Genomic DNA, 25,016 nt, shown 5'->3' on the forward strand with positions numbered 1-25,016 from the left:
CTTCGACCCGCTCATCCCCTGATCTCCCATTAAGATGATCTACCTCTGTTGGCATCATACTGTACTAATTGTTAGTGATTGCTCTATTGTTTTTGACAATGCCTTGTGGTATAACTTACTCCATATTCTGATCTAGTTAAAGTTGAGCCCCTTGTCAGGGGAAGGATTTACTAGCCTATGAGGCTTGCTATACCCTCCCCTGGGCAGAATCTCTTCTATGGAACAAGAGTGTGGTGGAAAAGGAAACTCCTCTTCACTGGCTACTCTACGCAGATCTTCCCTATGGAGCAAGCTGTATTTGGGGAGGGGGGGTTACGAGGAGAGGAGGGGAGCTCCCTTCTGGCTGCTACTACCACTCCATAGGGATCTTCCACATCAGAGCCAGGGAGGATGATATCTGCCATTGTTCACCAGATGCTAACTGTCTTGGACAAGTTCTTTGGCCTAGAAAGTTGAAGGAGATTACAGCTGCCACTGGGCTGCCAAGCCCACCTCTGTGGCTCTCCAGCAGTGCAGGAAAGAGGGACTGACTACTCTTTACCAGCTGCCCCACCCGGATAAATCTGGATTTAGCTGGACTTCGGAGTGGCAACTAGGCGCTGCCATCCAGCTTCTACCAGCCACTCAAGATAGCCTTCCACAGCATGGAACCATGGAAAGTGGGATATGCTGATGTTCACCAGCTGCGAGATCCACCCTAAACAGCTTTTCTACCTCATGGAGCTGATCTGCACACAGCTGCTGAGCCCCTTTGAACAGGTCCTCCTCAGGCAGAACTAAGGGGACACAGGTTCAGTCCCAGTCCTGAATGCCACAGCCTCCCATTCTTCTTACCGAGTTTCTGTAGATGTTATTGAATAACTGCTTCTCAATTTGTTGTAAGTCTTTTGATCAATCTCCAGAGACTTTGAATGATTGTTAATTTTAGCCTGCTTCATATTCATCTCTCTATGGGAGAGGTTTCCTTGTACTCACAGCCATTCTGGAAGCCCTACCTAGTCGTATTTTTAATGATTCTGCACCTTACAGCAGTCTGGGTTTTCAAAGATATAATCAGGTGGCTTGGATAGACTAAACTGAGAATTTTTTGAAAGATAGTAGGATTTTATTACTGAACTTTGCTCTGATTTAACTTTAATCAAGACTTTATATTTCAGCTTCTATATTCCTAGCTAAGTCTCTTCAATCGTGTCTGAGTCTCTGTGACCGCATGGACTGTAGCCCACCAGGCTCCTCTGTCCATGGATTCTCCAGACAAGAATACTGGAGTGGGTTTCCATGTCCTTCAGGGGATCTTCCCAACCCAGGGATTGAACTCACATCTGTTAAGTCTCCATTGTAGGTGGGTTCCTTACGACTAGCCCCACCTGGGAAGTCCCTACAAAGAGCTTATTTATAACTTGCATCTGTGAGTGAGTGACTTAATTGCTCTCTGCCTCAGATTCCTCATGTATAAAGTGAGTATCATCTACTTCTTAGGGTTGTTGTGAGGGTTAAATGAGTCCACACATTTTCTGAGACTGACTCCAAAAATGTTGGATAATGGTTATTGCTTTTAGACATGTCAAAGGCAAATAACCATCTCATCTGTGTATTATATTATCAAGAGCAATAATATTATTGTCTGTAGCCAGAGATCTTGGTGATATTATTTGCCTAACTAGCTATAATATGATCTTTAGTGTCCTCTAGTGGAAGAAAATTAGATGTGCTCTTTTCATATACTTCTTTTGGAATTATGTGATCACTTAACCTAATAAAGAAGGATGAGCACCAAAGAATTATGTTTTTGAACTATGGTGTTGGAGAAGACTCTTAAGACTTCTTGGACTGCAAGGAGATCAAACCAGTCAATCCTAAATGAATTCAATCCTCAATATTCATTGGAAGGACTGATGCTGAAACGGAAGCTCCAAAACTTTGGCCACCCTAAGACTGACTCATTAGAAAAGACCCTGATGTTGGAAAAGATTGAGGGCATAAAGAGAAGGGGGCGACAGAGGATGAGATGGTTGCATGGCATCACTGACTCAATGGACATGAGTTTGAACAAGCTCCGGGAGTTGATAATGGACAGGGAAGCCTGGCGTGCTGCAGTCCATGGGGTCGCAAAGAGATGGACATGGCTGAGCAACCAACACTTTCATTTTCTTTCTTCATTCTTTCAAGAGAAGACTTTTTTTGGCCATGTGATTTATAATATTAAATAATACAGGGCATACACTCTGCAGTGACATAGAAATGTTAGGCAGATGTTACTTTTGCTTTAAGCCAGTGCACTCAGTAGCACCTTGAAGTTTTTCATTTTAAGTTATAATACAATATACAAAATAACCTTAGCAGACAATTATCTTCACACAGATGGCATTTTGGGGCCATTCTCTGAAAATGCTTTAATCAGTGTATATGTGCTACCTGGACTAGATTGTCTGAAATTTTGGAGATTTTTAGAGTTCTCTTCCAGTAGAGTATAGAGTGACGGAAAGATTGAGAATCAGAGACCTGAATTCATTTTCTATTGTGCTATGAACTAGCTGTGTGACTTCAGTACCTCATTTCCCTTAGGAGTAAAATGTGAGGATGAAGAGGAGCGTGTGATGATGGCTCCCTTACTGTCCCATTTCCAACACTCTCTGATTTAATGATACACACACACATACAATTTGATGTGAGAGAGAGAAGACATAATAGACATTGGTTGAGTGAGGTATGTGTGCTTGGTGCTGCCTTCCAGCAGTGTTAGCCGGAATATAACTCACCAGCACTAGCACAGTTTGGGAAAGACTGAAATACTGAGTTGTGTATGGGAGAGCTGTTGTGAGATCACAGCAGGGTGTGCCTACCTCAGCTGAGGAGACTGTTTTGCGGTAAAGTGTGAGTAGAATTTGAATGGATATGAGTTGGTGTTTTTCAACAGAGAAGGAAGCACACAGAGCATCAAACAGAGGGAGCAGCATTTTCAAGAGCACAAAGAGCATGGGGGATAGAGTAGGTGTTGCAGTAGCTGTGGGTAGTTCACAGTAGGAGTCAGGGAGGATAATGGGAGAAGTTAGAAATGAATGTAATATGTGTGACATCATCCCCCCAACCCCAAAATTGAAAGAAAAAGTAAACCTAAATTACTTGACTAAGAAGCAGAAGGGGTGTGTGTGTGTGTGTGTGTGTGTGGACTGTAGCCCTCCAGGCTCCTCTCTCCATGAGATTCTTCAGACAAGAATACTGGAGTGGGTTGCCATTCCCTTCTCCAGGGGATCTTCCTGACCCAGGGATGAAACCTAGGTCTTCTGCTTGGCAGGCAAATTCTTTACTACTGAGCCACCTGGGAAACCCAAGAAATAAGAGAACTGGGTTCTTCCGGTTATGTTGCTAAATAGCTTTGTGCACCCCAGTTAAGTTGTTTGACTTAAAAATCATTTTGGAAAGGCTTCCCACGTGGAGCTGAGGAATTATAACATCTTGGTAGATAGGATGGACAGCCATGAAGGTTTTTGAAGTGATATAATACTTGTTTTAGAATAAAAAACGATGATGACAATTTAATGAGTAGAGTGAAAAGAAGGAACTGGAGGCAGAGAAACCCATTAGAAGATCTTTGCTGTGATCCAGACAAGAATCCATGAGGGCTGAAACTAGGCTAAGTGCAGGAAGGGGCAGATTGTTTTGACAGGTGTTACAGAAATTGAATGGACAGGTTTTGGCAGCTGCATATGGAAGTGGGAGAAAAGTAGTAGTTGGTGTGAGGATGACTCTAAGGACTGTCTAGAAGAGTAATGGTGCCAGTAGTCAGTGGGCCACACATACACAGCTATGTGGATTCTGTTTTGCTTTTTTTAAAAACCAGTGTCCTCATTATTAGACACTTCAACTGTACCTGCTTTTTACTACCCACCCCACCCCCCCCCCACACACACACACAAATAATTCTTTGGTCAACTTCAGATTTGGTTCCTTATGAACTGTTTTAAGTGGTTTCCCAAAAAAATGTAGATGAAAAACCTACTCAAAATAAGAGTAGGTTTAGAACTATGTAGCAGTGTGTTTCAGTTATTGGATGTTCGTGTTGCCAACTTCTTGTCATCAAACTTGGTTTGACTGACATTTAGTAAAGGTAAGAGAGAATTATTTCCTCCAAAAATGGTCAAAGGGAAAGGAAACAACTTACGGTGCACATGCTCTGTGCCATGCCCCATGGCAAGCACTTTCACAGTCACCCAGGGCTAACTACAACCAGGATGGGAGCTATTCTCTTAGTCTTTTCATTTTATAGATGATGAAACCAACGTTCAGGGTTATAACATCTTCTAAGTGATGGAAAGTAAGTAAGTAAGTGTTAGTTGCTCAGTCGTGTACAACTCTTTGCAACCCCGTGGGCTTGTAGCCTGCCCGGCTCCTCTGTCCATGGGATTCTCCAGGCAAGAATACTGGAGTGAGTAGCCATTCCCTTCTCCAGGATATCTTCCTGACCCAGGGATCAAACCTGGGTCTTCCACATCACAGTCAGATTCTTTACCATCTCAGCCACCAAGATTTAAACACAGGCCTTTTGACTACAAATCTGTTGCTCTATTATATCATAACTGCCTCCAAGCAGAAGAATGTTAGCATTTGAAAGGATAAGTGCCAGATCTGAGGAAATAGGTGACCAACCATCCCAGTTTACCTGGGACTGAGGGCAGGTTCTTGGGACACAGAACTTTCAGTGCTACAACTAGAAAGCACTGGGCAAACTAGGACACATTGGCACCCTTTCTGGAAAAGTCACTTATATGAAATAAGCCATTATCTAGAATGGCCTGATGGAGAAGGCAATGGCACCCCACTCCAGTACTCTTGCCCGGAAAATCCCATGGGCGGAGGAGCCTGGTGGGCTGCAATCCATGGGGTCGTGAAGAGTTGGACACGACTGAGCGACTTCACTTTCACTTTTCACTTTCATGCACTGGAGAAGGCAATGGCACCCCACTCCAGTACTCTTGCCTGGAAAATCCCATGGATGGAGGAGCCTGGTAGGCTTCAGTCCACGGGGTCTCTAAGAATCGGACACGACTGAGTGACTTCACTTTCACTTTTCACTTTCATGCATTGGAGAAGGAAATGGCACCCCACTCCAGTACTCTTGCCTGGAAAATCCCATGGGCGGAGGAGCCTAGTAGGCTGCAGTCCACGGGGTCTGAGCGACTTCCCTTTCACTTTTCACTTTCATGCGTTGGAGAAGGAAATGGCAACCCACTCCAGTGTTCTTGCCTGGAGAATCCCAGGGACGGGGGAGCCTGGTGGGCTGCCATCTTACGGATTCGCACAGAGTTGGACACGACTGAAGCGACTTAGTAGCAGCAGCAGCAGAATGACCTGAATAAGGTATTATTTGTATTTGTTTCCCATGTTACTAAGACATGAATTAGACTTGTGTGTGCTCAGTTGCATCCAATGTTTTGCTGTCCCATGGACTATATAGCCTGCTAGGCTCCTCTGTCCATGGGGATTCTCCAGGCAAGAATACTGGAGTGGGTTGCTATGCCTTCCTCCAGGGGGTCTTCCTGACCCAGGGATCAAACCCCAATCTCTTGGATCTCCTGCATTGGCAGATGGGTTCTTTACCACTACACCACCTAGGTCACAAGTGAACAGGGATTAAGGCCCTACCTAACTTCCTTTCCTTGTTTTCACCAGCTCTGCCTTGCTGGGATTGCACTAAACTGTATGAGAATCAGATGCCAGAAGCCTCTGCTTCTCTCTCAACTTTTAAGGAAACTTTTGTTTTACCCATTCCAAGTCTGATGAAATGGCAAAGGAGCTATAGAGAAAAAAGTCAAGAAAAAAGACTGGTTGACTATAAATGTGCATTCTTTAAAGAGTAAGGAAATACATATTCTGACATTCAACCCACAACAAACAGGCAAACCCCTGAGCATAAAGTATACTTATTTATGTGTTAAACATTATACTCTAATAAGTAAACAATTTATATTATTTTGATATCAAGATAGGAAACAAGAAATTGGACCACATGGAATGTCCCCAAGAGAACGTTCTGTAATTTTTCATAAAAAGAAGAAAAACACTTTATGATAGCTTCATGCATTTCACACAGCAAAGTGTTAGGTTTGGGGTAGAAGCTAAAATAATACAACATGAAAGTGTTAGTCACTCAGTCGTGTCCACCTGTTTGTGACCTCATGGCCTATCCATGGGATTCTCTAGGCAAGAATACTGGAGTGGGTTGCCATTCCCTTCTCCAGGGGATCTTCTCAACCCAGGGATTGAACCCAGGCCTCCTGCATTGCAGGCAGATTCTTTACCATCTGAGCTACCAGGGAAGCTTTAAAATAATATAAGGTATATGCTTATTTTTTTTAATCTAAGTAGTGATTGTCCTCAAATTGTGCTCATTATGCAGGTGTACAAGGAGGCACTAGTTTCTGTAGCTTTCCAGTCTCGATAGTGCTTTTGTGACCTCCTTGAGATGGGTTAGATGATTATCTTATCCTTTGTTGCTGTTGTTCAGTCTGTAAGTCCTGTCCAACTCTTCACCACCCCATAGACTACAGCACACCAGGCTTCCCTGTCCTCCCAGAGTTTGCTCAAACTCATGCCCTTGAACATCAGTATCTAGATCAATCCCTTGCGCTTTTTCCTTCTTTTTCTACAAAATCTTTATCACTATAGCAGATGTAGAAAATGGCTTCTGGCCCCAAATAAGTTAAAAAATTGCCGATGTAGAGAGCGGCCACGTTTTCAGATACCTAAGTGTGCTGCCTCCTGGTTTTGTGGAGAGGATTAAATGAAGATAGTTTATTCTAAGGGCAAAGCAGTGTACTGTTTACTTAAAATTTTATTAAAACAAGGAGAAATATGGCCTTTTCAGAATTCCTTGTTTCCCTAGTCCAGAGTTCCACTCTGTACAAAAACTATCTTCTCTCTGCCACAGTAGCTGCTGTCCTTGATTCTACTACTGTTCTTTGAAGCTGTTTCATTAGTTTTTGCAAAATAAAGATAACAAGATGAACTATTTAAGTTATACATGCCTCTTAGCCATTTGCAACTATCTATAGAAGTCTGGATTTGGGCTGTAGACCAACAAAACAAAGATTTAATTTTGGCAGTTGTGGCTGTGAGTCTGCGGGGTTATGCATAATCTCCTATTTCAAGCTGCTGTTTATCAAAATAATTAGCTAGTTGTTTTTCTTGATCCTTTTCAAAATAAGTGCCATTCATTGTTACTTATTTTTTCACTAATAAGTTTTCTTTTTCCCTATCATGAGATTTGTTGACAGAAGTAACCAACTGCTGGATACAGGAAACTCATGTTATTTTTAAAAATTATGATAGTTATTCCACTATGCCATGGAGAATTTCGGCCTCAGTCATTCTTTTCTTTGTGTATTAGACACTGTCGATTGCTTTCTGGGGAGAATTTTGCTCCTGGTGGCAGTATTTCCTGGGCTTGCCCCATCGTGGAAGAAAGAGGTGTAGCAGGAGTGGGTCATGAGGCAACATCTCCTACCACATATCCCTGTTGAACTCAGCTGGAAGTAAATAAAAATAGAACATAATACACATATCTCCCACTTTTAAAAAATTTACTTCATAGCACTTTGCTTTTACAAAAGACCTACATTAGTATCAGCTTTCACTAACTGAAAAAAAAAATCTGAAGATAAGTTTTGCTTTTATGAAAAAAAGTAACTGCATCGTCCTTTTATGCCATTTTGGCTTATAGGAGGTTTCATAGAAACACTCTACTTTCAGATAATGGGGGAAGATGATATAGATGGCATAATTAGGAAAATGTAAAATACAAGGTATGCGAACATTTTTTTACTTGATGCTTATTAGTTGAATTCCTGTCTTATTGCAATAACACTTTTCTTTTTCAAACTTTATTGAATAAAACTTTATGCAGAAAAAAATGAATCCATCTAAGTGTACAGTCCAAAGAGTTCTAATATGTATATATGATGACTTTAAATATAGTACACTTTGTCATCCTACAAAGTTCCTTTAGCTCCTAACATATTTTTCAAGACCTTAATATTGAAAAGTAATTGAAGCATAAACTGATATTTCTCCGATTTTCTTTCATAAAGGAGTACCATTTTGAAATAGATGTCTGAGTTTTTTTTTTTTTTCCCCCTTAAGTTTTTATTGAGTTTGTTACAGTATTGCGTCTGTTTTATGTTTCGGTTTTTTGGCCCCAAGGCATGTGGTATCTTAGCTCCCCAACTAGGGACCAAACCCGCACCCCCTGCATTGGACGGAGAAATTTTTAGCCACTGGACTGCCAGGGAAGTCCCCAGTGTCTGGGTTTTATAATAGTAAAATGCCCCAATCTTTCTCTCTTTTTTTAAAGCTTTTTTGGTTTACATTTTCCCCAAATAAAAAGCAGCAGAGGAATTGTACCTTCTAGAGATGTTCAGAACATTATATTTCTACTTTTATCATGTGTAAAATATGATTGTAATAATGGTCATTCATATATTTGAGAAAAACTCTAATGCTGAAACTTTATGTTGTTTGGATTTCAGTCACCTCTGCTTTTTTCCTTTATCCATCTAACTAACATCTTTCTATTTTTATTAGTTCAAAACAGATCCTTACCAAATTCATGGTTGAGTAACTCCTTAAATAGATGATTCAGAGTTACATTTGAACCTAATGTTGGCTCTATATATAGATAGTTTTAAGCACATGCTCTTCTTTCAGAACATTTGAACACCTCAGAAGATAAATATTATAAAGATCATTGAACTGATCACCTGTATCTTTATTAATATCCAATTAACAAGCTAAATGAATTATAGTTTTTCAATACTGATTAAGAATGACCTGGAGTTGTTTTAAATGCAAGTCCCTAGAAATAAATGATACTTACCAAACTCATCCTAATGAAGAATGAGAAGGGAGACAAGTAGTTCTTACACTAATTGGCTTTATTATAATTTGCTGCTGATAGTTGTTGATAATACCTCAAATATAGTGTTGAATTTAGTTTAAATTTGGTATTCAACTGGCCAGGATGCTTTAATATATTTATTACACTTTCAGAACTCAAAATTCTTTGGGAAATATATTACTAAAATCATTAATTTGTAAATGCTTAACATAGTTAAGGGGCTTCCCTGGTGGCTCAGTGGTAAAGTATCCGCCTGCCAATGCAAGAGGCACAGGTTTGATCTTTGGGTCAGGAAAAGCCCTTGGAAAAGGAAATGGCAACCCACTCCAGTATTCTTGCCTGGGAAATCCCATGGACAGAGGAGCCTGGCAGGCTACAGTGCATGGGGTTGCAAAGACTCGGACACAACTTAACGACTAAACAACAGTGTAGTTGATATTGATTTCTAACTGATGTATTTGCCTATTTAAGAACAAATTTTGCACTAGTCAAACATTCTCAATTAATGGTATGCTGCTGCTTTTCTTCATGCACCTAACAGGTGAGATATTAGGCTGTAAGATTGTATTAAATGGGCAAGAATTCAAAGAAATTACAAGCTGCTTGCATTTCTCATTGTATGTGAAAAAAGATAATAAAATCTGCTAGTAAAATGTGTAGAAGATCAAAGAAATAATGAGTTTCCCCTTAACTCAGATTGGTGTGGGGGCCTGTCTAGGCCTCTGGTCATCCTCTAGTTGAGAAGGTCAATTTTCTTGATTTATAGGAAGATGGCCTCATTAAAGCCAGCCTGACCTATATTATTGCCAAAGGCAGCTGGGATCTTTAGTCTTCAAACTGGTTATTAGATAAAGGTGGAGCTCAGCAGCAGCATTTAACTTGGCTGCTATAATCTTTCCAAGATTCTGCTTGGATCCCTTTCTTAAAATACCACATGATCATTAATTTCAGCTGGCCAAGGAAAAAATGTTGAGTCAATAATGACTTTCATTTAGTTATTTTGTTATTAATATTGATTCAAACGAACACATTAATCCTTGTCCTAATTATTTTATGGCTAGATTAGAACATTCTTTATGTGCAGTTGGAGCCTGGGTCAGCTCTGAATTTTAACTATTGAATTTCTAACACAACCTGGAAATTCTTTGAAAACAAGTGAGAATACTTATGCATTTGTCAGTTAAAAATCAGTGTCTAATTTCTGATCATCACTGGTGATAGTGCAGCTGAAATAAACTGGTTCTGTAGCAGTCTTGATAGTTGATCACCCATGTCAGTGTTACAACTGTTATATGATTGGATCTTGAGGGAACATATAAAAACTATGTAGCTGCAGGAGCCATTGTGGTATGATGTGGAGAGCACTGGACTTCAGTTATTAGCTCTGCTTCCTCTACTCACTACTTCTGTGATCTCAACAACCTAAGTATCTCACTGCACAGTCTTTTCCTCTGTAAAGTGAAACTAGACATATTTACCTCACAGGGTTATTATAACTATTAAATGAGGAATTATGGAGGAACATTTAAAAATTCCAGATACCACACTGGATGGTCTAAGATCATTCAATAAATTTTGAAGTGTCCACAGGGCTGCTATTCAGTAGATGTTGACTACCCTTTGAGTGTTTCGTAGATTAAACAAGATAAAATAATTAAAAGCTACTAAACAAGTAAAGATTGAAGGCAGAAAGAGAAGGGGATGACAGAGGATGAGATGGTTGGATGGCATCGCCAACTTGATGGACATGAGTTTGCGCAAATTCCAGGAGTTGGTGATGGACAGGGAAGCCTGGCATGCTGCAGTCCATGGGGCTGAAAAGAGTCGGACATGACTGAGCAACTGAACTGAACTGAAACCAGAAAAGGGTTTGATTAACAATAGTGAAGAAATTCCAGATTTAGTCATTAAGTGATGGATTTGGGTTACTAAAAGCTGTCGTTTCCTTCTGTGGAAGTGCTTTTTAAAAACACATCTGTTTGGAAATAGACTTACAGACATAGAAGACAAATTTATGGTTACTAAAGGGGATAACAGGGTGCAGGGGGAAGAGATAAATTAAGCGCTTGGGATTAGCAGATACACACTACTATATATAAAATAGATAACAGGACCAACTGTATAGCACAGGGAACTATATTCAGTATGTTGTAATAGCTTATAATAGAAAAGAATCTGAAAAAGAAATATATATATATACACACACACACATACATATATGTATAACTGAATCGCTTTGCTGTATGACTCTAACATAACATAAATTAACTATACTTCAATATTTTTTTAAATGTGTTTAAGTTAGGTTCTTTTTGGAATGACTGAATGACTTTACAAATGGCTATGTAAGATATGCAGACGAACTCACAGTTGAGAGAGGACAAGAATTAAATCAAGTCAATCTATCCGGAGGTGCACCATTCCAGTTTGTTAGCCACTAGCCACATGCGGCTATTGAGCACTTGAAATGTGACTGCTCCTAATTGCGATGTCCTATAAGAATAAAACACACGGGATCTTAAAGACTTAGTACACAAAGAGAATGTAACATATTTCATTAATACTTTTTAATGTGACTATATGTTGCAATAATAATACTTTGGATATATTGGATTGCATAGACTATGTTAAATTTCACCTTCTTCTTTTTAATGTGGCCACTGAAAAAATCTTAATTGTGTGTGAAGTTTGCATTGTATTTCTTTTGGATGATGCTAAACTAAAACCTTACTAAACGATTCTGAGAAAGCTGACTCTTAAATTTGACCTTTAAAGCTCAGACATTGAGAATGAGATCGCCACTCCAGTGCTAAGAATGTCAGAGAGCATTCCTTTGTTCAGTCACATTGGTAAATACCCGACTTATTTTTGACCCATGGTCAAATTAGCTTGCTGTAGAGTCGTGGGGCTCTGAAAGCAGCATCTGACTTTTAAAAGGTAGTATGAAAAATTTTCCTTTTCCAACAACAACTAATAGTATTATAAAAATTAGTGCTACATACTTTTCAGGAAAATTCTTCTTAAACCACCTGAAACAGGTTTCCTAAGTAACTCTCCCTTATTTGAGGGGCAGACTGAAAAGTAGACCCCAGAGGACATAGTTGTGCTACTGTTATTGGATAGCCTGAACTTATTATGCCATATAGTGGGTTGATTCAGCTTAAGTGTGTTTCTCCAGTTTTGGTCAGAATATCAAATATCACTTTCCATATTACTAATGGTCCCCTTTAAAAGAAAATAAATTGATAAAAATATAGGCACATAATTAAATATAGGGACACTAAACATAGAAGTAGATTCTTCCTTAAATCTTTAAAAATTTCCCTGCAAAATGAAAAACTACAAGGCAGAGTGGAGGAGTTCCCAGTCACTAAAGATAAAGTAGATCTTCAAAACACCATGGTAACCCTGGGTCAGGTCATTCAAAGGAATGTTCTAAGCTAGTATCTCTGAGCAGTCAGATAATTACAATTTCAAATCATATTATTATCACCTACTTTCAAATTCCTTCCTACTCTACTTCATGAGCTGATTTGTAGGAAAATACTCTTTTTAGTTTGCTATATGCAAGGAATTAATAGCAGTTAGTCTTTAATTCACACTCACATCTAAACACATATTTTGAGCTTAACTTCTTGGAATCTATAGCTTGAATGCATAGATGGTGCATTTGTGTTTTGTAAACTCTGATTTTTCTTTTCGGGCTATTTAATACATCCATTTAATTGATACTTGAATTATGGAAAACGGTACCTCAGTTATCCTAGATATAAGCCATATTTTGCATCATTGCCCTTATAATTTCAATATGTTTTTATGTTGTTAGTTTTGTGCTGCTCAATCATTGTTTGAATTTTAGTCCCTGAAATGTCAGAAGATAGCGCTAAGTCATGTCCGACTCTTGCAGTCCCATGAACTGTAGCCTGCCAGGCTCCTCTGTCCATAGGATTCTCCAGGCAAGAATACTGGAGTGGGTTGCCATTTCCTTCTCCAGGGGAACTTCCCAACCCAGGAACTGAACCCAGGTCTCCCACATTGCAGGCAGATGCTTTACTGACAGGTCCAGTGACATTTAAAGTGTTTTAATCTTTGAAGGCAGGGTCCCCAGCAAACCTGCCTTTATTTTTGAGGGTGGATTAGAAGAGACTAGACCATAAGCATTTTCAGCCATATACCAAGGAGATGTGTGTGTCAAATGGAGAGGTCTTTAGAGCATCCGTTTCTACTATGATCTTTCAGTATAAAAAATGTGGCACATGTCAAATGCTGAATACGGAGGTTGAAACATGTTGCAGTTACATGAAAGGGGCAACATTTAAAGTAAATGGAAAATAGGAGAAAAGACCCATTTTTGTTGTGGCAAACACTAAATCTCCATTTACTTGACTCTGATGTCAGAGCATTGAATAGAATCAGACTTTGATCAGAATAGAAAGCAATGGAAAGAGAAACTAAGGTGAAAGCAGAAGGTATGAAGAGGGTCACTTCTAATAAAATGAGAAGCTGGAGATAAACATTAAAACCCAGTACTAGAACTCCTAAACTTTTCGTAGAATCAGAAGGCAGAATAATCTTAAAGGGAGAGAAAAAAGTCTGCAGGCATCTGATTTATATTGTCTGGCTTCAGCCTGGTCCTCTAGTGCACTTGTCAAAAGTCTTCCTCATAGTTATGACTCCCTAGCGCAAAAGCCACACCTTATTCACACCTGTCCTCTCCTGGAGATAGAGACCATGTTTCATTTGTATCTCATCTCTTTCTCCACAATGAACACTGAACCACCTTAACCCCTTCAGCCCCACACTGTTGCACTCCACACAGTCCCTTCCCATCTGTTTTCTCATTAGAATCTTGCCACTGCCCTCTGAAGTTGTAGACCATGCAGGTCCTGCGTCATGTCACCATCCACATTTCATTTGCCATAAGGAAAGCATTTGTAAAGGTTAGCAGTCAGCCGGCAATAGTAATGACAGAGGCTGGACCGGCACCGAGTTTTCTGACCCCAGATCCTAAGGGATTTTCATCACTGACACTTACAAACGCAGTGTTCTCTTTAAAACAACAGCAAAAACAGACCAAAAAAAATCAAACTTTCTTTGACCCTGCTATTCCTTTCCTACTACCAGGATCGTGTCTAAACCCAGCCTGGCATTGTGGAAGGACTGACTTTGGAGTTAGGCCAGGGCTCAAAACCAACCCCTTGTAATCGCTATGTGATCCTGAACAGGTTTCAAAGTCTCAGTTTCCTCATCTGTAAAATACTTATCTCGCAGGCTTGTTGGGACATTAAATGACAACAATCATATTGAGTACTTAGACCAGTGAGAGAGGTGATCAGCCTAAATTTGTTATATCATCATTGTCTGCATCCTAAGTTTGAATCTGACCTCTCCACAGAATTTGATCTTACTTAGAACATTTATGGCCTTTTCCTGGTTAAATCTTTCTTACAGCCTTTTCTCAGCCGTCTCTTAAATTTTGTTCTTGTTTAGTTGGTAATTCGTGTCTGACTCTTTGCAACCCCATGGACTGTAGTCTGCCAGGCTCCTCTGTCCATGGGATTTCCCAGGCAAGAATATTGAAGTAGGTTGCCATTTCCTTCTCCAGGGGATCTTCCCAACCTAGGGATCAAACCCACATCTGCAGCCTTGGCAGGCGGCACCAGGGAAACTCCCTTCTCTTACTACTTATGCCTTAATTCCCCCATTTTCTTGACTTTCTTAATATTGTATTATTGATTCTTCCTTTTCTGGTGGCTTTTCTTTTGTCTTCTTTACTGACTTCTTTTCCTTATTTATACCTTCTGTGAATCCTCTAAGGTTCCTTCTGTGGCCATTGCTCTTGTTGCTAAGACTAAGTTGAGTTAACAAATCAGAGAGGACATAATGTTATCTCTCTGCTTTGTGCAGTATATCCTTAACCTTGGTTCTTTTACCTGTCTCCCTTCTACTTCCAAATATAAAAATGTCACATTGGATTTTATTCATCTCCAAGCAGGTGAAACTCCAGCACTGTTAACACAGGAAGGCTTTAATTATCTCGTTCCATGTAGACATGACTAGTGACACTTACGCCCAAACTATTTTTGTATGATGGTGATGATCACGACGATGAGGATATTAACACTTTTATTTTTCAAATAGTATTATGTAACTTACACAGCAGTCTTTCCTGCATTATCTGAATTTGTTTTTCAAAATAACACTGTGAAGATACTGTCTTGAATTATCCAACACATTTTATAGATGATGTAAAATAAGTTCTAACTTTGATGTTGAGAGTAGTGCCTTTTCTGTTTACCTTTACTGTTTTGTTTTGGTTTTTTGCCTTCTATTCATGTAACTTGCCTGATGTGTGTCTATAAATGCTAGATTTTAGGCTAAGGAATAAACATCATATCCTTAGGCAATTTAGGGAAACCTCAGAAAAAGAAGTAAAATTCAAGACAGCAAATTGAGTTTTTATTAGCTGATCAAGAAAGAGTTATACATTTTGAAACCTGTTTACAAGAGTTTGGGTTAAGTATTTAGTTGTGTTATGTACATTTCTTAATAATAGCTGACTTGTATATTGATTTAAGCTGGCAAAAATATTAAAAAGTTATATTGTCAAAGATGTCAAAGGGCAAAAAGTTAAGCTTTGTTTGAATGGGGGATTTCATCTCTATAGTTAGAGAAGTCTTCATGTTACCATAGATCCCATCCATTCATTCATCATTCACTCGAATTGTCTTTTGAATTCTGCCTAACAAGGTGTTCTGTGTTTGTTTTTCAGATCTAAAGCGGGAAGCCAGTATCTGTCATATGCTGAAACATCCCCACATTGTAGAATTATTGGAGACATATAGCTCAGATGGAATGCTTTACATGGTTTTTGAATTGTGAGTGTGCATTTTATTTTCTTAAGCGCTAGCTTTAGACAGTGTTCATCTTAGATAATGCTGACACTTTTAAAATTTCAAAATAGTTGTGAACACATCTGTTCAGAACGACCTGAAGTAATAAGAATAAAAGGAACCTCTCACTGTAAGGTTCACAGTGGCTAAGGGCATGTTTGGTTACCCTCACATTTTTAGCATACTTTAGAGAAGTAGAAAACGAAGGAGATAGAGTTCAGAAGAATAGGAGGTCCCAAAAGATACGATTCTGACTACAGGAGTCTTAGTGAAAAGGATTGGGTTGAGAGTAGAGGCCTCCATGTCGCAAGCCTCTCTATGGTGGTTAAGTCGCTCAGTCACGTCCAGCTCTTTGCGACCTCATGGACTGTAACCCACCAGGCTCCTCTGTCCATGGGATTCTCTGGGCATTAGAATACTGGACTGGGTTGCCATTTCCTTCTCCAGGGGATCTTCCTGGCCCAGGGTTCGAACCCAGGTCTGCTGCATTGCAAGCAGATTCTTTACCAGCTGAGCCATGAGGGAAGCCCCGAGCAAGCCTCTCTAAGCAACTAAAAACAAGTACTAACAGACTTCCTCTTTTAATGCAGTCACCATATTGGCAAGGAATATTCTGTAGATAACAGTAAGTCTTGATTTGAGGAAGCCACTCAACATGTTTCTCAGAAAAATTTTGTCAGTAAGATGGAGAAATGTGGCCTAAGGGTAGTACAGTTGGGTAGTTTCATAGCTGGTTGGATGATTGTGTCCAAAGAGACTGTATCAAGCCTTATGGGGTGGCATACTATTCAAAATTTTAATCAGTGACTTTGATTAGGGTCTCTCACAAGGTGGTAATCCAGGTATTTTCCAGGGCCAAAGTCATTTTAAGGCTCTGTTGGGGATGGATTTGCTTCCAGGCTCACTCACATGGTTGTTGGAAGCATGCTATCAGACTGAGGGCCTGAGTTTTTCATGAGCTGTTTGTCCAAGGCCTCCCTAGGTTCCTCATCACTGGGTTTCTCCCTAGAGCGGCTCCATGGCAGCTGGCTTCATCTGGGTCAGTCAGCAAGCAAGACCACAAAAGTAGGAAGCAGACAGAAGTCAGTCTTGTAACCTGCTCTCTGAAATCACACACCATCACTTCTGCCATATTCTGTTAGTTAGAAATAACTCACTAGATCCAGTCCAAACCCAACAGGAGAGGATTACACCAGGTTGTGAAGATCTGGAGGTGGTAGCTTTGTCAGAAGCTGCCCTCTCCAGGGGCTAGCTAATCAAGTGAATATCTAGACCAAATTTTAAACTATTTTACAAGGTTGTAGCAAAGGAGGTAAAACAAAGAAGGTGAAATTTAAGACCAATTAATATAAACTCATTCATTCACGTATATAAGTGAAAGATCACTGTGAATTTAGGTGTAACTGCTTATGTGAAAAAGATGTCAGCAGTTTAGTTAGTTGTTGCAACAGCTTTAAAAGCCCTGGATGGAACCTTCGGGTACATTAAGTAGAAGTGTGTGGTGTGCAGAACCAAGCCCCAGCCCCAGTGTGTTATATCAGTATATTGCCCATTCTCCCTAGAGTGTTCCTAATAAGCAAGACACTGGCATGCATTCGGAATGGGATCGCCTGAGTGGGAAAGAGCCTAGAAATTCCATCATAGTGACACAGCCTGCAAAGTTTTTGTTGGCAAACCTGCTAAAAGATGTTTGAAAACTATGTGCTTCCAGACATAGCTTTTAGTTGATTAAAAACTTTTATTGTGAGGATGCAAGTCTTAGTCATTTGCATATTTTTAAAAATGCGTTCTCTTCAAAACTCTAGCACTATACCTTTATCTCATTCAGTGTATGGAAAATGTCTGCTCTGTGACCTAAATGGCAGAGCTAGCCATCATCGTCAAACTCATCAGCCAGATCAGGCTCACTTTCTCTCAGAAAAACAAATCAGACTTCATTTTTCAAATAAAATTAAAGTATTGATAGACATCACTGTGACAGTCATCTTACTATTGATGTCTAATTCTAAACTAGATATGGCTTTGCCATGAATATATTGTCTGGATGAAATAAGGTGGCTCTCCCTGTCCTTTCCAAAGCAGTTTTGCTCTCACAGATCACAAGCTTTGCATTCCCCAATTGTCTCTTTGAAGTTAGGCAGGTTTTTCAGCCCGGGTGAGTGGTTGGTTTTTCAGATGGGTTCTTCTGAGTGGAAATACAAAAGGAAAATCAGCAGACCACAGGCTTGTTTTCAGACAGACCCAATCATGGCAAATGTAGCTATGACTTCAGTTCAGTTCAGTCCAGTCGTTCAGTCGTGTCCGACTCTTTGCAATCCCATGAATCGCACCACGCCAGGCCTCCCTGTCCATCACCAACTCCTGGAGTTCACTCAAACTCATGTCCATCGAGTCGGTGATGCCATCCAGCCATCTCATCCTCTGTCGTCCCCTTCTCCTCCTGCCCCCAATCCCTCCCAGCATCAGGGTCTTTTCCAATAAGTCAACTCTTCACATGAGGTGGCCAAAGTATTGGAGTTTCAGCTTCAGCATCAGTCCTTCCAATGAACACCCAGGGCTGATCTCCTTCAGAATGGACTGGTTGGATCTCCTTGCAGTCCAAGGGACTCTCAAGAGTCTTCTCCAACACCACAGTTCAAAAGCATCAATTCTTCAGCTCTCAGCTTTCTTCACAGTCCAACTCTCACATCCATACATGACCACTGGAAAAAGCATAGCTTTGACTAGTGCACTTTTGTCATCAAAGTAATGTCTCTGCTTTTTAATACGCTGTCTAGGTTGGTCATAACTTTCCTTCCAAGGAGTAAGTGTCTTTTAATTTCATGGCTGCAATCACCATCTGCAGTGATTTTGGAGCCCAAATAAATAAAGTCTGACACTGTTTCCACTGTTCCCCATCTATTTCCCATGAAGTGATGGGACCAGATGCCATGATCTTCGTTTTCTGAATGTTGAGCTTTAAGCCAACTTTTCACTCTCCTCTTTCACTTTCATCAAGAGGCTTTTTAGTTCCTCTTCACTTTCTGCCATAAGGGTGGTGTTATCTGCATATCTGAGGTTATTGATATTTCTCCCGGCAATCTTGATTCCAGCTTGTGCTTCTTCCAGCCCAGCGTTTCTCATGATGTACTCTGCATACAAGTTAAATAAGCAGGGTGACAATATACAGCCTTGACATACTCCTTTTCCTATTTGGCTTAAATGCCTTAAAAATCTCCTGATATGTGTGTCCCCTGAAAACGCTTTGAGTACTCCCAGAAATACCTAAGGCCCACTTTGAGGACCATTTGGCCTGGAAGAGCTATTGAAAAGACTAGGAAAATTTAGTTACCCAGGAATCTATTCATTTTTCTTTTGCTGCTAAAAGAGTCCCCAGATCATAAGCCCATAGTGGATCATAATGGATGTCTTTGGTGCTTTGAAAGATCATCAGGTGTAAGAGGATTCTTTGATTATTCAGTGTAGGGTGAGGAATTGTAACTAGAATCAACAGGTGGCAGGTAGATCCCACCTGTAAGCAAGGAAGCCCTCTTTGATGATTAGACTAATTCCATGAATGAAGCGGCTATTTCACTGAGTCTGCCATTCCGCACTAGAAATGCTCAAGCTAAACCTGGATCCATCCAGGTGTCCTGAAGAAAAGGTTTTAATTTTGGACTACAGAGGGGCTTTAACCTCCCTTCCAATTTTAACATATTATAATTCTTTTTTATTTTATTCTTTATTCAAGAAATTTGTTTCTGTCCATACTTTTTTATTCACTAAGAAAACTAGACAATGGATTTTGCCATTTACTATAAAGTAGCAAGCACAGACGGAGAAGGCAATGGCACCCCACTCCAGTACTCTTGCCTGGAAAATCCCATGGACAGAGGAGCCTGGTGGGCTGCAGTCCATGGGGTCGCTAAGAGTCGGACACGAGTGAGCGACTGAGTGACTTCACTTTTCACTTTCATGCATTGGAGAAGGAAATGGTAATCCACTCCAGTGTTCTTGCCTGGAGAATCCCAGGGACGGGGGAGCCTGGTGGGCTGCCGTCTATGGGGTCGCACAGAGTTGTTCACGACTGAAGCGACTTAGCAACAGCAGGAGCAGCAGCAAGCACAGAAAGCACAATTGTAAAATTCACCTAAATTTCACATTTGCTATCTGTTTCAAAGGGGTCTAAGCGACAGTGTAATACAGAGAAGATGGTCTTTGGTGTCATAAAACTTGGGTTAGTATCCCACCTCCATCATTTTTACTAATTCTGTGACTTTGACCAAGTCTTTTAACTTTAAAATCTTCATAAGATTATGAAAACTAGATGAGAGATTAGTCTTCATTCACCTTATAAGATGGTGACTTGCTCTACAAGATAAAGTATTATTTCCAGTAGATTTAACAGATTAGTTTTAGTTTCAGAATGTTGAATTATATGGGATTTTACATAGCTAAATTTTGTATGATTCAGTTGTGATTAGATGGCTATGTATTAAGAACAAGACCTCATTGAAGTTACATAGTTACCAGCCACATAATCTCACTGTTAACCCAAATAACTAGAACATAGCTTCCTAGTTTTTAACCTTTTATTTTGGAAGTTTTCAAATAGAAAGGAAATAATATAAGGAACCTCTGTGTGCCTGTCACTGAACTTCAGTAGTTATCAATATTTTGCCATTCTTATTCTATCCTTTACTGTTGTCTTTTTTTTTCTTGGCAGTTTCTAAATATCATTTCACCTATAAATATAGTTTGTATTTATAGATAAGGACTCTATGTGTGTGTCTCTGTGTATGTATAAAATACTATTATATCTAGCAGACTCAACAACTCCTTAGTATCATGTCATATTCGGTTAATGTTGCTTTCCTTGATTGAACATGGATTTTTAAAGGATCGGTTTCTCAATTTAGAATTGTTCTATTAGCCCTAGGGATCTGGAAGTAGATTGTAAATTCACAGTTAAAATAACTTAGTTATTTCTCAGAAGAGCTAGAAACAAAATAGAAATATAAAATTGTTCTTTTGTATCATTCTTTTTTTATAAATTCACCTCAACAGTCATCTTTGCCCTGTTTTTTGCATTCCCTTTGATCCCCTCAGTTTAAAACAAATGAACAAACCCAAACCATTCATTGCTACAAGGTTTAAAGTCCTGTGGATCAAAGAACAAAGCATAAGTTTGTGCGCGCCTCCACCTACTGGCTAGATAAGAGATTGCTCACATAGCTGCTATGTGTTATAAACAGGGCTACACTAGAATTTTTCTGGCAGTAGATCTGATGACCCTTAGTATTCAGGTCTCTTTGCTCAGGTTATGGGTTATCTAGATCTTTTCTAGTTTTCTGACATGACATTGATACAGAGTAGACAAAGAAAGAGAAAGCAAATGAAATAAGGTCAGTTGACTTTGCTATTTGTTGACTACTTGGAAATAGCTCTGATAATTTTGATGGAGATAAGACTAGACCAAGCAAATATATTTGGGTTACTGTTGACTTTCTAGGTATGGTATCCATATCTTTCTTTGCCACAGACTATCTATAACCAGCTCTCCCCTTTTTTCCCCTAAACTGAAGTCACAACATTACATGGCTCAATCTTGTTGCTTATCAAGTTAGCAAATCCTTAGAACTAGTTGATATAAATGATTTATTTATAAGCCTGAAGCATACTCAAATACAGAGACAGAACCAGAATTTTACTGCTGGAAAAGATTAGAGCTGTAGATTTCAAACTTTGGCATTGGAAAATCCTGAGTAGAGCTTGTTAAACCAGGATGTACCAGGCCCCACCCCCTAGATATTCAGTGTCAACAAATGTGGGTCCTGAAGCGAGAGGTCAAGAGATGATTGACTTTTAAAGTAAGGGTAATACTATTCGGAGACCATGTTGTCATTATCCCCAACACACACAGTAGTTTGTTAGAAATCTGCATGTGTTTACACTATATCCATGGGTTCAGATTACAGTTAAGTTAGAACTTGCCTGTAGCAGTTTGCAATTGTTTTCAGCAAAATAAACATTTTAAAACATAGGTTCAGTTTTGAAGACAGGGCTGTGTCATGTCACCCCCCCACCTCAAAATTAAATGTATATGTATGGCTGAGTCCCTTCGCTGTTCACCTGAAACTATCAACATTGTTAATCGGTTATACCCCAATATAAAATAAAAAGTTAAAAAATGAGTAAATATTGTCCCTTTCCAAAAAAAAAAATTAAATGTTTATTTCTAAGTCACACATCGGGGCTTATGTTTAGTAGCATCTGATACTTGAGTTAAGCTGTAAATCCTAAATTGGCTGGCCAAGAAATTTTAATTACCTTATTATAGAATGATTACATATACCACAGGGAGACTTACAGTAATTAAAAATGGATTTAAAACACATCTGACATGGAGACAATAGTTTGTATCTTTTAAAATAATATTAACAGTTGGTATTTTTGAAGCTCACAAAGGAGGTAGACTAAAAGTCCTTTTATTTAATTTTATTGTTAAAATTTTATTTTTAGTCTGGTGTTTATGCTCAGAGAAGGGAATGTTTGTGGAAGTCATTTATACTGATAGAGTAGAACTGATTACTACTTACCAGCAAATTTGCCACTTAAGAGAAAACATATTTGTTTCATATCAGGCAAGAAAAATCTGGATGTAACATTTTAATTTATATGAAAATTTGTACATATTTTTATAGCTAGTTTTATTTATTTTGATTTTTTGGTTTTATGTGTAATGATAGAAATTGCTCTTCATTCATTGAGCACATATTTCTCGAATGCCTCTTTAAGTGCTGGGTAATAGGAAATGGTTGGGAAATAGTTTGGTCCTAGTAAACATTAGAAACTTGATACTTCTGGTAATTTAATAATCTAAGATTCATGAAAGGACCTAGCTGCGTGACTCTGTGTGTGTGTGTGTGTGTTTGCTAAGTCACTTCAGTCGTGTCTGACTCTTTGCAATCCCTTGGACTATAACCCTCTTGTCTCCTCTGTCCACGGGATTCTTCAGGCAACAGTACTGGAGTGGATTGCCATTTCCTTCTCCAGGGAATCTTCCCAACCCAGGGATCAAATCCGGGTGTCCTGTACTGCAGGCAGATTCTTTACCATCTGAGCCACCAGGGAAGCCCAGGCGACTGTATAGGTCTTTGGTAAATGCTAGTTAGAAGAAGAAGAAAATGTCTGTGTCATAAACTTTTTAAAATTAAACAGCTCTCTTTTTTTATAATGTAGTGCTTCTTCATTTTTTTTATTTTTAAAACTTTTTATTTTTTTTTTTTTCTGTGATATGCTTTTACTGATGTGATTTTGGCAGGGCCAGGACTGTGGTAGGGATAAAAATAAACTTTTTATTTTGTATTGAGGTATAGCTGATTAGCAAGCAATGTTGTGATAGTTTCAGGTGGACAGCAAAGGGACTCAGCCATACATATACATGTATCCATTCTCCCCCAGACCCCCATCCCATCCAGGCTGCACATAACATTTGGAACTCTGTGTGTGTTAGTTGCTCAGTCATGTCCGATTCTTTACCACCCCCTGGACTGTTGCCCACCAGGTTTCTCTGTCCATGGGATTTCCTGACAATAATACTGGAGTGGGTTGCCATTTCCTTCTCCAGGGGATCTTCCCAACCCAGGGATCAAACCCACATCTCTTGCATTACAGGCGGACTCTACCATCTGAGCCACCAACAAAGTGCTCGGTGTTAAACATTTCTGTTGACTTAGGTTTACCACTATATTAAATGTTTAGTTGTGTTTTAGTTTTAAGAACTATGTGTCAGGGATCCCCAAGACCACTCCCAAATTTGATGACCTACTAAGAGGACTCCTTCCTGGAGAAGGAAGTGGTAACCCACTCCAGTATTCTTGCCTGGAGAATTCCATGGACAGTGGAGCTTGGTAACTGTCCATGAGGTTGCAAAGAGTTGGACATGACTGAGCTAGTAACACTAAGAGGACTCCTAGGACTCAGCATATAGTCATATTCACAGCTATGATTTATTACTAGCTAAAGGGTATAAAGCACAATCGGCAAAAGGAGAAGGTGCATGGATTGTAGTCCAGGGGCAGCGAGGCACAAGCTTTCAAGGGTCTTCTGCCAGCCAGCAGCTGTGACAACACATGTGAGATGTTGTCCACCAGGGAAGCTCATTAGAGACTCAGCACCCAGGGTTTTTGTCAGGGGCTTGTCATGTAAACACCCTCTGCCTGGCGCATAGCAAATTCCAGACTCCCAGAAAGAAAGCAGGTGTTCAGGATAAATCATATTGTTTGCACAAGCAGTTTAGACACAGTGAGCCACTCTTTTCATTTAGGAGGGGCGGAACCCATCCAAGTTCCCATATGCCAATCAAGAGCTGACCTTGGAGGTATGCCTTGCAAGCCTTTTGAGAGATAATAGTTAGACCTTCTATGTTAACTCTTTTCCACACAATAATAGAGAACAACATAAGAAGGATTTGAGTTAATAAACTCCTGGATCTGAAAACAAAATATAATTACCTATAAAGACAATTGCAAAGTTTGGGTTTTTTTTAAAAAACTATAAATTGTAATTAGTATATCATTTTGACATCTCTTGGGGGGAAAAATGGAGGTGTCCCAATTTCTGTATAAAACAAATCCTAGATCGAGATGTTACAGGGTAGAATAGATGTTAAGCTTTGAATACTTTAGGAAACAAACTGCATTCTGACACCTACTATCTCAGAAATGCATTTGAAATTGTCACTCTGGTTTGTGTATGAAATAACTTTGAATAAATTTGTGTATATATAAAATAAGAAAGTTCAGTTAACTTTGTTTTTTTAAAAGAAGTAGTTCATTTAAAATGAAAATTTATAAGTTGTTTTTAGTGTAATATAATACATATCCTTTGTACAAATTTAGAGATTATGGAAAATTATGATGATAAAAATAATACCATTTGCAAAAGGTAATCACAGTGAGCATTTCAAAAACATTTCCTTCTATGTATACCCATGATCACAGTTGCACTAAATTGAGATCATTTATACGTACAATTTTGTATCCTGGTTCTTTTAACTTAATAATTTTAAGCATTTTGCTATACGAGTAAATGGGGCTTCCCAGTGGTAAAGAATCCGCCTGCCAGTGCAGGAGATACAGGAGCCGCGGGTTCACTCCCTGGGTTGGGAAGATTCCCTGGAGAAGGAAATGGCAACCCACTCCAGTATTCTTGCCTGGAAAATCCCATGAACAGAGGAGCCTGGTGGG

The 25,016-nt window shown here is 39.4% G+C and overlaps 1 protein-coding gene across 17 annotated transcripts in view; it reads left to right on the forward strand.

Annotated features, from left to right (window-relative positions):
* Window positions 1-25,016, forward strand: part of CASK (calcium/calmodulin dependent serine protein kinase) — a 372,876-nt gene that overhangs the window by 123,666 nt on the left and 224,194 nt on the right. For 16 of the 17 annotated variants that reach the window (XM_055562960.1, XM_055562965.1, XM_055562962.1 and 13 more), the window contains one exon: window positions 15,666-15,771. In XM_055562960.1, the coding sequence (XP_055418935.1) occupies window positions 15,666-15,771 (106 nt within the window). Of the gene's footprint in view, window positions 1-9,140; window positions 9,435-15,665; window positions 15,772-25,016 lie in introns of those variants that run through there. The other variant, XM_055562967.1, reaches the window with a different exon arrangement.

Source organism: Bubalus kerabau, chromosome X (genome assembly GCF_029407905.1).
Source record: "Bubalus kerabau isolate K-KA32 ecotype Philippines breed swamp buffalo chromosome X, PCC_UOA_SB_1v2, whole genome shotgun sequence".
NCBI lineage: Eukaryota > Metazoa > Chordata > Mammalia > Artiodactyla > Bovidae > Bubalus > Bubalus kerabau.